At 47.1% G+C, this 17,707-nt stretch overlaps 1 protein-coding gene across 5 annotated transcripts in view; it reads right to left on the reverse strand.

Moving 5' to 3' along the window:
* HDAC4 (histone deacetylase 4) overlaps positions 1–17,707 on the reverse strand; it is a 338,393-nt gene that overhangs the window by 179,113 nt on the left and 141,573 nt on the right. For all 5 annotated transcript variants that reach the window (XM_058533322.1, XM_058533325.1, XM_058533323.1 and 2 more), the window contains exon 3: positions 136–207. In XM_058533322.1, the coding sequence (XP_058389305.1) occupies positions 136–207 (72 nt within the window). The remainder of the gene's footprint in view (positions 1–135; positions 208–17,707) is intronic.

Consider the following 17,707-nt stretch of genomic DNA (forward strand, 5'->3'; position numbering starts at 1 on the left):
AAAACGGGTGCCCCAGGAAAAGAGCACCCGACTTCAATGGATCTGATAACCCAGCCCCTTTCTCTCCATACTCCCCCAGTGAAGTGGAGCCTTCGGGTGAGCCCGTCCCCACCAGGGCTGCGCGTGCTGACTTACCTGTGCTGGGCATGTGGTTCACGCGGGCAGGGTTCAGCAACTCCACTGGCTGGTCTCGGCCAGAAAGTCCATCTGGAGGACAGAGAAAGCATTTGGCTTCAGAAACTGCTCGCATTTCAGTGAACATACTTGATACTCACAATCTTCAAGGAGCAACTCCTTGCAAACAATGGAAATGCGTGTGTCCTTACTTTTAAAGGAGAATGGTTTTAATTCCATCACAGGTTATTTTTACTTGCTGAATCAGAATATAAAAGCCCCTTCGTATAGAATAACCAAAACAGTCCTCAACAGAAATACAGCAACACTGATTTCTGGCCTGGAGGGCATCTGGCTTAACTGTATTGTTTTACTTCAGTTTAGCAACCACATTATACTTACTTGTGTTTATCAGAAGTCCACTTTTCTGCATAGACCACAAGCACTAAGATAATAAAAACAGAAGAGCTACTTATTCTGTTCCCAGATACTGACCAAGGGCCCGGGTGCTAACAGAAATACAGCCCCGGGCGGCCCAGGCCTGACAGCTGCGGGGTGTGCTTGCAGGACAGCCAAGGAAACTGACTAAGACACACAAATATGCTTTTAGGGAAGAACTCGGCCAGGTACTTACAAGTTAAGGAATCATGTCTTTTAAATCCACTTTTAGATTCTACTCAGGCTCTGCTTCTATCTTCAAACTAACTGCAGAGCTGGGACTGGAGCCCATCCACACCTGCACCTGGAGCAGGCTGCACTGGGACTGCCCGAGAGCATCCATATTCTCTCAGACAGAAGAGAAAGAAAGCTCTGGCAAAACTTCCAGGAATCACACTTTTCTTTTAAAATTAGCTCTGACAAGTGGTGTAACATGGCCTACAATGGCAGGCACGTCATCACAGACGCTGATGTGGCGGTCATTCTCATTACTGGTTTCACAGAGCAGCCATCAGCTCCCTTAGCCAGACTTTCAAATCGTGACAAAAACAAATAATATCAGGTCTACGGACTCTGTAATAAAACCTTGCTTTTTACCCCAGATGGATAATACCTTAGCCACCTTCAAATTTAGTGTTACACAACCCCTGGTGTCTTTGGAGATGTGCAAAACCCAGGGGCAAAAACAATGACCCTGAGATCAAAAAGTTCGCTCTGAGGGGCCAGCTCGGTGGCGCAAGCGGTTAAGTGCGCGCCATCCGCTGCAGCGGCCCGGGGTTCACCGGTTCGGATCCCAGGCGCACACCGACGCACCGCTTGTCAGGCTATGCTGTGGCAGCGGCCCACATAAAGTGGAGGAGGATGGGCACGGATGTTAGCCCAGGGCCAATCTTCCTCAGCAAAAAAAGAGGAGGATTGGCAGATGTTAGCTCAGGGCTGATCTTCCTCACACACACACACACACACACACACACACACAAAAGTGCGCTCTGATGGGCCCACCCCGTGGCTTAGCGGTTAAGTGCGCGCGCTCCGCTACTGGCGGCCCGGGTTCGGATCCCGGGCGCGCACTGATGCACTGCTTCTCTGGCCATGCTGAGGCCGCGTCCCACATACAGCAACTAGAGGGATGTGCAACTACGACCTACAACTATCTACTGGGGCTTTGGAGGAAAAAAATAAATAAATAAAAATTATAAAAAAAAAAAAAAAAATAGTGCACTCTGAGATCTGAAGACCCTCCCAAGGAAGGGAGGGAAGGCAAGGCGTGAGGCCTTCCAGGTGCCTGCCACCGAGGGCTGCGTGAGTCACACTCACTGTGCCCATGGGAGAGGGACGGGCGGCTTGGGCTGTCCGCCTGCAGCGAGAGCTGCTCCGTGCAACTCAGAGAACCGAACAGTGGGGTCTGGAGTCTCCTCTCCCATAACCAGCAACGCCCTCCCCAATTCTGGCAACAATGGTATTAAAATAGCTACAAGAAGACACAAGGCATTTGGGGATTAAGACAGTCCAGGCCCCTGAAGTCAGGAGAGGGACGGACAGGCCAGAGCTCTGTCTTGGATGCAAACACCAGGTGCAGACAATCACCCCAACTATTTGCACGGAGGGCTTTTCTCAGGAACACGACCAGCCCTGAGACCGCCTGAGCCTGAACCATGAGCCTACGCCCGTCGCGTGAGCACCTTCACTGCCCCCAGAAACAGACCTCGGGACTCGGGTGGGAAGTTCTTTTAAACCTTTTTTCCTAAAAATAAATACATGAAATTTATTTCATTTATAAAAAATTCAGAGAAGCATATACATATTTTAAAAAATCCTAACCCCACTGTAAACACTTTCAGAAACACCAAAAGGCACTTTTGAAAATCCTAATCTAGCTGCAGTTTTCCAATGGGCAGGGGTCAGAAGCAAGGCGCATGCAAAACCATCCTCTTCAGGGCTCCGCACTGGGATCTGAGGAAGCCCAGAGCATTCTTTGTGGCTCCCACCAGCCAACATGTGTCCCTCTGAACGGCCCTCCTCCACGGTCATTTCTTCAATATCCACCCTTAGCTTCCAACTGAGGGAAAGCTCTAGAACCAGAAACAGTTTAGAAACCCAGAAGCCAGCCCAGTGTCCTCATTTTACAAATGAGGAAACCCTGGCTTCCAGGGGCAGTTAGAGGCAGCACTGAGGCCAGCATCCTAGCTCATGTAAAGACCTTTTCTGGAGTTTGGGATTAAACTGCTCGTGCCCGCCCCAAGCCCTGCAGGTCTAACTACTCCAAAGCCACACGCACAAACAAAGCATAACAAACACGTTACTTCTACCCACACTAAAGCAGGCGATGCATCAGATCTCAATGCAATCTATTCCGAGTGTTAAGGATACGTGGTGTTAGTGTACTCAAAAGTATCGCCCACGTGTTTTAACTCAATGTATGGCTTAGCTGAGTCAGCTCACAGGAAATTTCTGGGCACTAGACTGGAGTTAAGTCCCAGTTAGTCATCAGAAATAAATTAATCGTATATACGAACTAGCTGGCACACCAGAAAACCCCACCGTTTGATAAGAGCATGATGCATTCCGTATGTAAGCCGGAAGCTTGACACGCCCCATCTGGTTCAGGGAGAGGGACACCACTGGGGCTGGCTGGCACAACACCCTGTAAATTCAAACCCCAACCCTGACATTTTCACATCCTTGTGGAATGATGTCAGACTTAGGAAGATCTGGACTGAAAACTATTCTGACTTGCATTAGGTTAATATTAAGCACCCTGCCTCTCCAGAGAGAAGCCAGCGTGTGAAACTGTCTGAAAACAGCAGGAGGGTCTCTGAATACATAGGCACCACAGAGGGACCATCACGGGCATCGGCCTGTCACTCGATACTTGCAGCACAAAGCGGGAAGCAGCATGAGCCCTCAACAGCTGGAAATACCACCAGCAGCCCTGCGCTGTTCTCTCTCCCTGCTCCTCCACAAATCACTCATTCACCCAGACACCATAAGCAGACTCCACGTTACTCATTCTGAAAGGAGGGTTACAGAAGCCAAAAAATAGGTATTTTCACAGAAGTAGAACAGCGATGAGCAGGCCCCACCCCACAGAGCTGAGCAGCACCGGAGTGCCCGGGAGGCGTCTCTGGGCAGAAGCAAGCAATAGCACAGTCCCCAAGCACAGACTGGGCACAGGAAGGTGGGGCACAGAGAAAGGAACGGGTTCCTGGGCGTCCAGACAGGCATCAGTACCTCCCAATACTGGCTCCACAGTCCTACTGTTTGCTGGTTTGGGTGCCCAGACCACCAATCGTGGGTGTATGGCCCTCAGCATGTGGTGAGGACCCCAACATCACAGGGCAAAGACCCAGGCTTGGGGCCACAGGAAGCACAGAGGCGTGCAGGGTCCTCCTCTAGCCTCTGGAGGATTCAAGTCTAATTACCGAGAAAAGATGTGCCGACTCCACAGAATGCCTGCAGTGGGTCCGTGTGCGCGCTGGGGATGCACAGCACAAACGCAAAAGTAGGAAGACAAGAAAGTTGGCCGCGTTGATGAAAGTGAAGCAGCATCGTTGCTCTGCATCACAGGGACCAGAGCTGGTGACAAATTCAACCAAGGGCCTTACAAATCCAATTCCATACCTCAGTTCTCGTAAAACAAACTTCAAGATGTGCAGCTGGACAAAGTCCTGAGACAGAGCAGGCATACAGAGAGACTGCATTTGAAGGAACAGGGGCTACAAGGGCTGAGAAAGACAGTTTAGAACCCAGATCTAAGCACATCGCCAGCACATGACCACGTAGACACGGCAAAGAACACCCTTCACCAGGAAGAAATGACCAACGGTGAGAATACAGCCACGTCGCATACGCAGCAGTGCCCAAGATGACACTGTGATCCATGAACCTACACGGAATTGTTTCTTAATGTTATATTGCTTCAGACGCCATATTCCAGAGTGAGCTAACACGAAATGAGTAACGAGAAGTGTAATTTCCACATTTATCTGCCTCTGTTGAAATTTCTAACACTGGGGAAAAAGCAGTGGTAAGAAACTAAACACTTACACGCAAGGAGATAAGGAAGAAGGGAATCAAAGTACCACTTCCTCTCGGGCCACGAAGCACCCGCTGCAAGTAGGCTTCCTTCGTAATCTGTGTCCACTTGAGAATCTAATTTTGGAAACTCCACTGTATGGGACCGTGTACTTCATGTCCTCAAATGGCATTTGAATTAGCTCAGGGAGTGGAAGATGAGCTGCATATGCAGAAGGGGAGAAGCTGGGAGCACGAGTGTCCTCCGTGTCCCCTTCACAATGTGACTCACCATGAGTGTGCACACAGCACATGGTCACAATGCAAATGGAGCTGCCCGAATCACGCCTGCAAAGAAACAGCGTGGTCAGCTTCGAGATTACAGGATCCAGCTTAAACATGACGGTTCACTGTAATTCAGCATCCTCCCCATGGACAGCACAGCTGGCTTTCAGAATTCCACTCTGTATGACATGCAGGGGGGTGTAGCTAACGAGAATCATGGCCTTGGTTGCCAAAGGAACCTTTCAACTCGCCCGGCCTTCTCCTCTCCTTCTACACATGGGGAAACGGCCCTGCAGGGCTGAGCAATGTACCCAAGACAATGCAGTTGGTGCCCCAGAACTGGGTCCTGTCTCACCGAGACCAGTCACAAGCCTGCCCTGGACCTGGGGCAAAAGGTTACTCACCAAGACCTGTGCCATTCAACCCAGGGCTTCAAATCACCAAGGCCGAATTCCCCCGCCCCCAGGAATGTGCTCTAATCAGGATTAAGAAAGAAAGAAAGACAGGGAAGAAAGCAGGAAAGGAAAAAACACCACCGGAAAAATAAAGAAATGAAAGCACATCACGGTTATAATTCATGCCCTCCTTCCCTTTTCAGGTCCACAGGGTCTTCCACAGAACCCGATGGAAAAGTCAGGCAGGTATGAGAGGCACAGGCCCAGGGAGGCCCCAGGGCCCCCAGCTACAAGGAGAGGTTGTAAGCCCCACAGTGAAGACCTGCGCAGCCGCCCACCTCCTCCCAAAGAGCATGGGGTCAGACCACGCACAGTCAATCAAGTACTTGCATAATGTGGACACCGGGTAATTTCTGTGACAACTCCCACATAATCTATAGGACAAAAAAACGAAACAAAAACTTCAGACACTGAATAAAAAGGCTCAACCCCTTCCCTGATATACATAATTAAAGAGGATCTGCAACAAGAAATGATGGTTCTTGGACCAATAAAGATAGGCCATGAAAAACACACACAGAGGTTACCTGGTTAGAGATGGGAAGGGGAGGGGAGAGGAGGAGAGGAAGGGGGAAATGAGGGGAAGGGAGGGGAAACGAAAAGGGAGAAATTGTATGATTTCCACTATTGGGAAATAGCCTCCTACCCACCCCCCCCTACACTACCCAGTCCTATGGTGGTGGGACGAACCGGCATCTCCTTGAGGTTAATGTGCCCTTTCCTGATGACAGATGATACCAAGTATCTTTTCACATGCTTCTTGGCTATTCTGAATTCAAGTCTTTTGTCCATTTTTTTGTTAATTGGGTTGTCTTTTTCTTACTGCTTCAGGGGGATTCTTTAAAAATTCTGACCATGAATCCTCTGTCAATTAAAGGTTGCAGGTATCATCTCAGCGACTACGCCTTCTCATTCTTTAAGGTCACATTTATCAATCTTTCTTTTAAAGCTTATTTATGCTTTTTATGTCAGGTTCAAGAAATTCTTCCCTACCTGGAGGTTGCAAAGATATTTTACCATATTGTCATCTGAAAGTTTTGTGGTTTTCCCTTTTATATGTAAGTCTCTCATCTCTCTGGTATTGATTTTTGTATGTGGTATGAGGCAGGGTTTTCTGTTTTTCTGTCTTCTTCCACGAGAACAGCCAAATGTCCCATCACCATTATTAAGATGTCTTACTTTCATTACTGATCAGCAACATTAGTTCTGTTACAAGTCAGATCTCTGTCCTATTGGCCAATTTGTTTACACCTATGCCAATAATCATACCGTCCTAACTATCACAACTTTACAATAATTCTTAATATCCAGCAAGGAAATAATCCATCTACTTTCTTCTTCGGAATTATCTTGGGCAGTATTGGTCCTTTACTCCACCACATAAATTTTAGAATCAGCTTGTCAAGTTCCACCAAAAAAAGAAAAAAAAAAAAAAAAAAACTCTGACCGGGACTGCATTGTATCTAGAATTTGGGGAGAAGAGAATCTTAAGAATATTACATCTTCCAATCTATGAACACAGAATGTCACTTCATTTTATTTGTCTCAGAAATGTTTTAGAATTTTGAGTATAAAGTCTTGAACATCTTTAGATCTATTCCTAGGTATCTGATGTTTTAAGTAAAATATCATAACTGGTATTTTAAATTTTGATTTCTGTCTGCTGGTATATAGAAATACAATTAATTTTTATGTATTGGTTTTGTATCCCAGCAACTTGCTTAAACTCAAATTCATTCTAATCATTTATATGAAGTTATTCTGAATTTTCTACTTGCAGAACCTTGTCACCTATGATAACAACAGTTTGTGTCTTTCCCTCCAGACGTCAGGCCTTTTCTTTCTTTTTCTTGCCTTATTCTATTGGCTGGGACCTATGGTATTATTGAATGGAAACCGTGATAGAGGACACCCTTGTCTTGTTTCTGATCTTAGTGGGACTGTTTACAATGTTTCACCAATAAGTATCATGCTTGCTGTGGGTTTCTGACAGATAATTTTACTAGGGTAAGGAGGTTCCCTTCTATTCCTAGTCTGCCAAAACTATTTTCAAATCATATATGTGTGCCAAATTTTATTGTTTTTTTGTATCAATTCATATTAATAAATAATTTCCCCTTCCATCTGGTAATATGGTGAAATTCCCTTTCTCACGTCAAGCCAACTTTTCATTCCTGCAATAAACCAACTTGGTCAGGTCCAATAAGTTCTGAGGCAGAGAATAAAGTCATACAGATATAAAGCAATTCCATCTAGGCCTGAAATCTTTTCTACTTTTGATTCCAAAGATTTGAAGACCTAGCCCCACATTTCAACCTTAGTTCATACCTCATTTGTGGTCATGAACATAAAAGAATTAGACAAATTAATATTCTCAAATGTGCTTAGTAGGGATTAATATAGGTGACAAAAGTGAACTGGGGGTGACGAAACTGTGTGTCACCCACTTTATATAACAGCAGTGTACATATGTCATCATTCTAATAGAGCTGGTTTTCAGACACATGGTAATGGAATCCTGGGTGTTTGGCAGCAGTAATAATTCAAAGTCTTCATTCTAGCCAATCTTCCTATCTGTTTTTATTTTTTTACACAAACTTTTAACTTTAGAACAGTTGTGGATTTACAGAAAAATTATAAATAGTACAGAGAATTCTCACATACTCTGCACCCTGCTTCCCCTATGATCAACATCTTACATTAGAATGGTACGTCTGAGTTATCATTAACTCAAGTCCAGACTTCATTCACGTTTCCTCAGTTTTTCCCTGATGTCCTTTTTCTGTCCCAGGATCCCATCCAGGAACCCACATGACATTGAGGTGTCACATCTCCTGAGGCTTCTCTTGGCTGTGACAGTTCCTCAGACTCTCCTTGTTTCTGATGACCTGGACCATTTTGAGGGGAACTGGTCAGGATTTTGTCCAATGTCCTACAATTGGAGTTTGTCTGATGTTCTTCTCATGATTAGACTGGGGTTGTATGTTTTCAGAAGGAAGACCACAGCGGTGAAGTGCCACTCTCATCACATCATGTCGAGGACACATTCCACCAGCATGACACATCACCATTGATGCAGCCCTTGATCACCTGGCTGAAGTGTGTTCATCAGTTCTCTCCACCGTAAAGGTGCTCTTTACCCTTTCCATCTGACATTCTTTGGAAGAAAGTCACCTTGCACAGCCCACACTTGTAAAAATTGCATGAGCTTTCCTTCCCCTACTTCTCAAGAGTTATTATAAGAGGAGTGGACCTGCTTAGGGAGGCAGCATGGAACACTTGAGCAGAGGGCGGCCTGGGTCTGGGTCCCAAAGGAGAAGGCAGGAGCCAAGATGAAGACATGCAGGGCCAGGCTGGAACCGCACCAGAACAGCTGCTGTGCTTGGGGAGGGCCAGGTATTAAGGCCCTGAGTCACCAGCCTGCTTCAGGCCAGCTCTGCCTGCGCCCAATCTGTGACCAGGGCTCCTCAGTCTGCATTTCTCAGACTCTCTAAAACAGGGGTAGCAACAGACCTATCTGGAAGATTTGTGCGAGAATTGATTGTGTATCTCAAGGGCTACCCAGGGCCTGGCGAGTAGATGTTCTAGTGGCAAGAATGATGGTATTCCTTCCCCTTCCTCCCTCTTCCCCCTCTCCTCTAATCTCTCGTGAACTCAAATCTAATAGGGAACTTGCTAGAATGTCCGCAAAGAGAACAGCTTCCTCCCTAGTAAATATCTGAGCCCCAGTGTCTGAGTTTTGGCTTCCATTCTGCTGCTCAGATCTGTTTATTGCTCCCTTGTATGTGTGTGATGAGCAGGAGGTTCTGGAGGGTGAGATGGCACCGTTTCCTGGACACGGGGCTGGGCATTCTGCCAATGGAGGCGGCCTCGAGATGGAGCAGATGCGATGGATGCACCGTGTTCTGAATGAAAGGCCTTAGCTGAGAAGGAGGCCTCGAGCACCTTTCCTGTCATTTCAAATCTGGAACCATATGCAGTTCTATGAGGGCAAAGGTGGCCTTGCTCTGACGTTGGGCATACTGAATTGCATAAACGCCTGAGGGCTGATGTTCAACAGGAGAGGCCCCAGGTCTTCTTAAAAACTAACTTAATCAGAAAAGTCAGAATTCCTGCAGTAGGAATATTTGTGTTGTTGTGTATGTGTTGTTATTATAAAACTCAATGCAGGAAAAAAGTTTAAAAAATAGATTAGCTTTTAGAAGAAGGACAAATAAGTATGAGGTTCTCTTGCCTGGTGAAAGATAGCTTGTCTTTGGCCTGAATGAAGACGGAAGCGACGGCCCCATCTGCTCGCAGGCCTGGCAGGGAGAAAGACAAGCCCAGGGCCCACAGCACACAGCAGGTGTCTGTGAGAAGGCAAGGCAGGCCGAGCTCCCCCACTGAACACTCCCCCATCTTCTGGAGGGCCTAGTGCGCTGCGTGATTATGCACAACCCCTCACATACTGTGCAAGTCAGTGTGGAGTAAGTGGGGTGTCTCTCTGGATTCAGCGGTCACTGTGCCTTCCCACAATGTCAATGTGAAGCTGGCATTTCCTGCACCTAACCTGAGTGACCTATGGACCAGATTTTACTAGAAATTCGATCCCCTTGTTCATTTAAATTATAAAAGGGGGCTCAGTACAATGAAATGTCAGCTCCTAGATGGAAATGATTCATCAGGTCAGCAAAATACTCAAATGCCCCCTCGGCCCTTCCCTGACCTGAACACCCCAGAGGGGTCTCAAATTCCCACCCCAAGCCAGACTTGCCCCCTCCCATCCCGCGTCCCTCCTCTCTGCTTCCTGCCTCCTTTGCTGAATGCTCGGGCATCCCCCCGGGTACCCCCGTCCTCAGCCCTCCCTCTTTCACAGCCCTTGTCCAGCAGTGTCCCGGGGCCCAGACAACATCGGCACCTGCCCTGATGCTCCAAAAACTCAGGCCAACCAAATGGGCAGCTCCTTGGGTGAGTTCTGCTAACAGCCTCCAGAGTCCCAATCCATTAAATGTTTCTTCTCCTCACTGCACAAGTTATTGAAAAATACCAAAATTCTATAATAAAGCTTGTGTCTGCCCATTAACATGAATTAAACTCTAATGAGGTAAGTGTTCTGAATTCCTGAGGCACATCCAACACAGTTTATGTGTATTTATTAGAGAAAAAGAAAATGGAAGATACATTCTTTTTTCTAAGCAATATTTTTTCCTTCAGGAAAATCAGGCAGACTTCTGAAATGTCAAGGCTAATCTATGAAGTCTTCTTGTCCTCCTCTAAAAATCAAAACTAGCTCTAGCTACCAGTTATAGGAAATATGAGTTTAAAGGAACGTATTTGCAGGATACCAGGAGGCTGCGATCAATCGAGCGTGGAATGAGAAAATCTCCAGGACAAGTGACCCAGCTCCTCCATGGGGGCGGGGTGACCTGCTACAGGTTAGAGATTTCAGACCTGTCAGTCAATCCCAACGTCTGCATCCTGATTGGGACAACTGTACAAAGACTTTTTTTTAAGACAACCAGTAAAAATTGAACATAGCTTGGGTATAAGATGATATTTGGGAATTATTATTCATTTTGTTGAGTGTGATAATGGGATTGTATCTGTTAGAAACATACACAGAAGTATTTATGGGAAAATGCTGTGGCATCTGGAATTTGTTTTAAATTCTCCAGGAATTAAAGGTGAGGGAGGGGGACTGATGAATGGGAATGGTCCAAAAGCTCAGAGTTTAGAAGGTTGGAGATGGGCACAAGAGCGCTCACTATATGAACTAAAGTCTCTCTTTTTTCGAATGTGTGTGAAATATTCCATAATAAAAATTTTCAAGAGATGCCAAGGATAAAGAGAAGCCCTTACTTTCTATTCCATAGCATTTGTTCTCCTTAACATCTGCTAGATCATCAGTCTAACTAGTTGTCTCACTAATAGTCGTAACAATATTCAGTTTATTACCAGCCCTAGCTGTGCAAGCAAGCAAACCCTCCTGGTTAATATTCCACTCAGCCAACAGGTCCTGGGCATCTGAGATGTGACAATGAACAGGCTATGGGGCCCAGCCTAAGTCCAGCTGAACTCACCCCTCGTGGGCAGGACCCTAGCTTGTTCTGTGCTCCAACGCGGGGTCTACGTGATGCCAGCCGGTGGACCCCCAGGCCGTACCCTGCTTCTCTCGCACACCCAGCAAGGCTTACTTTCTAACACCTAAACTTATAAAGGGCAAACAGGACCAAGCGTCCCAACGGCCCCTGCCCCAGACACTGGACACCACACAGCACGACTGAAGCTGAGAGAAAGGAGAGCACAGTCAAGAAAGAACCACAGAAAGAAGAGTCACAGCCCGTCACTTGGGAATTTTCTTTGGGAAAATTCAAAAGTGGAAAAACGCCGCCTCGCCCACACCTATTTGAGATGGATCCACAAAAGCAGAGAGCTTTGGTCAGGAGGAAAGAACACATGTCGAGCTGTGACCACAAGCCGCAAGGAGGAACATGGAAAACGCAGAACTCACATAGCCAGGAGCGGCCTGAGGGCAGAGAGGGGTCTGTCCTGTCCCCACAGGGTCCTGGCTCAAGCACAGAGCTGGACAATGCTGACTGAGCGAGTGACGGAGAGGGGACACGAGGGAGTGAGTCAAAGAAAACAGCTTTGCGGGTGGGCACCACTGGAGTCCAGGCAGCAGTGTTCTGGAAGGTCAGCTAAAGCCATGCTCTGTTCTCTCTGGATAGAGGCAAAGTTTCCTGGAGGGTTTCTCAGCAAGTCTTTCATATGCTTCTCCAGGAACCGGTCTGGTCATTCTCCTCGCTCCCTAAGGGAGACAACACCGAGACTGACAGCTCTCAGCTGCTCCCCACCGAGCAGCACAGCCCAGCTCAACCATTAATAAGTGATTTAGAAAATCAGGAGAAAATGTCCTAGGCTGCCTTTGAAAACAGATCCGTCTCTGCTCCGGAGAGGATGTCCATCTGCCCTGTGGGGAGGATATAACTGCGTGAGTCACTCCAAAGCTGTTTTGTGGAGCGCTAGAGGCGTAGGAGAGGAAAACAACCTCAGATGGAAGATGTGCAGATTTCTCAGCGTCTGCATAAGAAATAACACCCAAGAGAAGTTACATGGGAGCACTGCAAAGAACACACAAGGAATCCGTACGTATCTCGATGACTAATATGACATAGTTTTCTGGATAGGCTCCCTTGGATGAAGTTGGTAATGACAAAAAGGAAGGTAGTTATCAGCAAAGACCGAAAACTAGCTCTGATATCTACTTGTACATAACCGCACTTTCTCTGACTGCTCAGACCAACCTCACGTTTGTGAAAACCCAAAGGCAAACTTTCTAAGTTGTACCTACCACTGTGGTTTCTCTGCAGGCGTCCAATTTTCTGAACTAAACACCTCTTAACTGCCGAGCTGCCTAATGAACAAAATTCCTACCTGAGTTAAAGCCCTCACCTGGACAGAGTGACCTCTGTGTGGGAGGAGGCCATGTCCTGGAGTCTGCGTGGCCCCGTGGGAATCGGGGTCAGACAGGCGGGCTTCCATCCACGTATAGGTTCATCAGTAATCATGTTACTTAAACTCAGACTCAGGTCCCTCATCTGTTAAGTAGACATGTAGACTGATATAAAGAGAAAATAAAATAACACCTAAAGAATAGGACACAAAATACGTTCCTCCCACTTCTCCTGCATTCAGTTACGCTCACAGTCCCACCTGAACACGGGATGTATGTTCTGTCCCGCGTCAAGGCATCTGACTGGGGCAAAATCGTCTCCTGAAAATGTGAGTCAGCAACTAAAACCACTTGATGGATGAGCATCCTTCCAGAACACTTTCCACACTGCTGAGCATTAAAATTTCGCTGAAAGGTGTTTGTGGTTAAGTGATAGGAAGCCAGAAAATAGGTACATATTAATAAGCAGCTCACGAGTAATGAGTCACTAACTCATAACAATAAACCAAAAATGGCCGTTGGGAGAAAGTCCGCGCAGTTAACTGTGTTAAGCATGTGGCTGGATTGCATTTAAGGGGGGAATGCCCGGCAGGAGGCCCGAGCAAGAGGGAAAACGGAGCCTCGCGCCTGGCTCACCCTTTCCCCAGCAAAACTGGCCCCTAAAGCATTTCTCCTTCTTTGTATAGAAAAAGGCTTCTTTGCCCTGCTTCCTATAACGCATCGTTTCAGAAGTGCTGAGCACAGGCAGGCTCAGCTAATGCTCCACCACACCGGGCCATGCAGGGACCAAGAGCCGCTGGGCCTGACCCCCAGCACAGTTGCCCAAGGGACACGTGGCCCTAGTGGTCCATCCAGCAAATGTCTGCTGACAGCACGTTGTAGCGATGGCCAACAGGCACCCTGGGTAGAAGGACTTTCTCCCTGAGCACTCTTTAGGACGATATTTGCTTCAATTCACTAAAAGTATATTTCGTTTTTCTAAACTATTGTTCTTAACAGATCCTGCCAGAACTAAACCAAAATAACAATAAAGTTTACATTCTAAATTAGAAATAACAGCTAACTTGTATGGGGCACTAATTATGAGTCAGACACTCGTCTGAGTGTTTCATCCATTTTAGCTCATTTAGTCCTCACAGGGAAACAAATGGCATAAATACTACTACTGCCCCCATTTTAAAGACGACAAAACTAAGAGAGAGAGAGATGATGAAGCTCATCTCGATCAAGGTTGGAACCAACTCTGCAATTCCACCTCTCCACACTTACCCATTTAAGCTACAAGGTCCACATCACATCATTCATTCCTTCATTCATTTATTAATTTAACAAATTTTAGTGAACTAGTTATTGAGTGATTGTCATAATTCTGGGGACACAGTCTTGAACAATATCAAGTCCCTGCACCCCAAACTTCCACAAGTGAAGAGGAAATGACACATACATAAACAGATTGTGTGGCAACATGTGCTGGAAATACAAATCACGTGGGCAGAATGTGATTGGGGGTCATTCCTTTAGATAAAGTGATCAAAGAAGGCCCTTGTAAGATGGTGACATTTGAGCAGACACCTAAATGACATGTGAGAAGGAGCCATGTAAACTATCTCAGGGAAGGGCATCCTAGACGAGGGAGCAGAAGTGTAAGGCCCTGAGGTGGAACAAGCCTGGTGGGCTCCATGTGGCGGAGCCGAGTGACCAGGGGCAGAACAGGAGGAGACGGGTCGGGGCGGCACGAGGGCCAGGCCATGGGTCCTGAAGGCCACTGTGAGACTTCAGTTCTGACTTCTGCTTTAAAGGCTCACTGCAGCTGCCGGGTAGAATATTACCCAGGGCCGGGGGCACTGAAGAGGGAGAATGGAAGCAGGATAGAGAGCCGAGAGGCTTTTTCTGAGGTCCAGAGCTCAGAGGAGGATGGTCACCATGGAGCTGGGAGAAGTGGTCTGATTTGGGATCTGTTTTGAAGGTTAATCCATCAGGACTTCTGGATGGAGGACTAGACGTGGGTGTTGCAAGGCAAAGCCACGCACTGAGCTGCAAAAGACAAAAAAAGCAAGGATTGGCAGATGCTCACTAGGGGAGAATGCTGGAAATCAAGAAGGCAGAGTTTACTGACCTTGTTAATTCGAAGAGACCTACTCGCCCTTTTGAAGAGCAAACACAACTTCGAAACTTCCTCTGATAGTTACTTCATGACTTTCTCACACACACACAAAAACAACAAAACACCAAAATGATCAGGATTTGTGTCAATGATTCAAAATTCAAGTTAATATATATTTTTGTCTAGATTATTCTACTCATGTTGCCAGTTTGTAAGCCCTACTGCTGCTCTCCTCCCAGTCCTAACAGCATTCTTTACTGCTGCCCTAACTCCTGCCATACAGACACCCAGCATCATCTTCTGAAATATTTATTAATATCTTTAACTGAGTTGCTAAAAAATAAAAAAATAAAAAACGTTGGGGGCAGTTTAACGTTAAATGATACACACTCTGCCCAGAAACCTTGTGTCAGGAAAGAAAGTGAATAAAATAGATCTAAGTGGTCAAAGTATGTGTCATTTACCTGGCTGGCTGCTTCCCATCAGTTTTCATTCCTCTTACCCCACTACAGATTAGCGTCCGTCACTGAAACACATTATCCAGGTGGAAGCTCTTTGTTCCAGAATGCGGCCCTCGCCCGGAGGACAAGCCTCGGCTCACACTGCTGTAGAGCCTCTGGAACATCTCCCGTGGGCAACCCGCAGCACCTGTCACACTGTGAAGTTGCTACATGTTTCCCATCGTGAGACACAGATGTTCTCTGGTTAAATAAAATGCCCTGGTTTAATTTTATATCTCTAACAAACACTGTCAGGAGCTGAGTGTGCTCCAGACGTGGCATCAGGTGCTGGGGCCCCCATGCTGACAGAGGCACAGAGTTTGCCCCCAAGAGACATGGGCCTTGGAGGAGGTGACCAAGTAATAACACCATTTCATCCTCAGCACCCAGCCTTCAACCCTGGAGATGTACCCAGAAACTCTGGACTCCTTTACCAGAACCAGTGGGGGCGACAGTGAATTGCAGACTGTGCCAATGTGACAAGAGACTCGTGTCCGTGTGACCCGAGAACCGCCGCCCTCCCCAGTAGCTCAGTCAGGGCAGCTCCACACAGTGGCTACCTGTTCCCATCTGTGCTTAGAGGTGGCCATGGGCTCGAGCCTTCCTCCAGTAGCTCGTCTTGGGGCAGGAGCAATAGGTACAGAATCAAAACACTGTTCCAAACTGCAGGCCATTGGTGTGGAAGCATCCAGAAGTCCCACTGGCTTCAGTGCTCACCATCAGCAGTGACACCTGATGATCAGCTCTCTTGACATCTCGACCTTTCTCAGGAGAGGCAGATTTCAGGGGATCCAGCCCTTAAGTGGCTAGGAAAGGAGCTTCCCACCTGGAAGCTGCCATGCCCCACCCATCCGCCTGTAACCTGGATGGGAAGGACCATTTTCCATAGCCTGACCCTGGACCGTCATGTTCCAGCAGGGCCCTGCTGCCAGAGGTCGCGGCAAAAGGAAGACAACAGAGGGCTGTCTCGTGAATTACGCCAGGAGAAGCTGCCGGACCTGGAACTTGGAGAAGCGCTTCCTCTGCTTGTGTGGTACCCCCTCCACCTCCACTGGGCACCCCATGTTTCATCGCAAGCACTGCGTCAACTTACAAATACAGCCAACAAGTCAGAAGAGGGCCTTCTGACGGGCATGTGGTCCTTCCAGAGTCCCAAGCTCACACACGCTCACACATGCTCACATGCACGCCAGGTAGAGGGGCTGATGGGAGAGTGAGGAAGGGTCTTTCAGCAGGACTGGTTTCTGTGTCCTAAGCTTTAAACCATTTCCGGAAGTTTTATTTTCTTTAATTTTTGTACTACCTAATAATATATAGTACATTGCTTTTTAAACTGTATCTATTTTTTAAAGTTTTTAAAATATAGTTTTATAAAAACAAGAGGAGGACGCATAAATCACGCCACCCAAATGCTACACAGCATTTTGGCTGATTAGCGGAGATTTCTAGTTCCCTAGGCACATTGTGTGTAGCTATGATCACGCTGTAACCTGCAACACTGTCCTCTGGTTGACATGCTCACATGTGCCTCCCTATAAAAAGCCTAGAATATGCTCCCCCACTGCACAAGACCACTAGGTATTCACAGGTGTAAGTGTGCGTTCAAGATAATTTCATCGTCCTATCTGATTCAAGAATACCACAGCACACCCCTCCCTCCAACAAAACCAGCTTTTCTGGGCCCTCTGAAAAGCTGGTACCAATCTGTAGAAAACACTGTTACATTTCTGTTACACACAATATGGACACACCCTACAGATACAACTTCCCAAAATCAAGACTGACTAAACCTTATCATTATTCCTTTCATAATCGTCTTTATACAACACAAACTTCACTTTCTAAAAATACAGTGATTACACTGTATCGTGCTCTATTTTAATCTTCTAAAAATAGAGCTACTGACAGGAGCAGCAATTTGCTGTTAGATGTTAACTATGCTGCTGTCAGTGACAGCACATGGATTTCTTTATACTTCTCAGTCCTCTGTATACTTCTCAGCCTCTGGTTTTCTCATGACTACTGAGGAGGCCTGGGCACCTGCCACAGGTGGCACTGAGGTTCTGGCTGTGAGTGCAGAGCCAGGTGCCTGGCACCAAAGCTCAAACCCACTCCCAGGGGCCCTTGACCTCACACAAACGACAAGACCAGTCTGGGCCTCATCTTCCACATCTGTAAAATGGGTGAAATGATACTCTTCACCCTACAGGACTGAGAGGAACAGATGAGGCTGCCTGCCTAAGCCACCCTGCCTGACACCAGCTCGCAGGACCTGCCCACAAACAGCAGCATCACGTGCCACGGAAAACCAAAGCGGTGGGACCCGGTCCTCCGACTTGTGCTTCCATCAGCAGGTTGTTATTCG

This window comes from Diceros bicornis, chromosome 37 (genome assembly GCF_020826845.1).
Source record: "Diceros bicornis minor isolate mBicDic1 chromosome 37, mDicBic1.mat.cur, whole genome shotgun sequence".
In the NCBI taxonomy this organism is placed as follows: domain Eukaryota; kingdom Metazoa; phylum Chordata; class Mammalia; order Perissodactyla; family Rhinocerotidae; genus Diceros; species Diceros bicornis.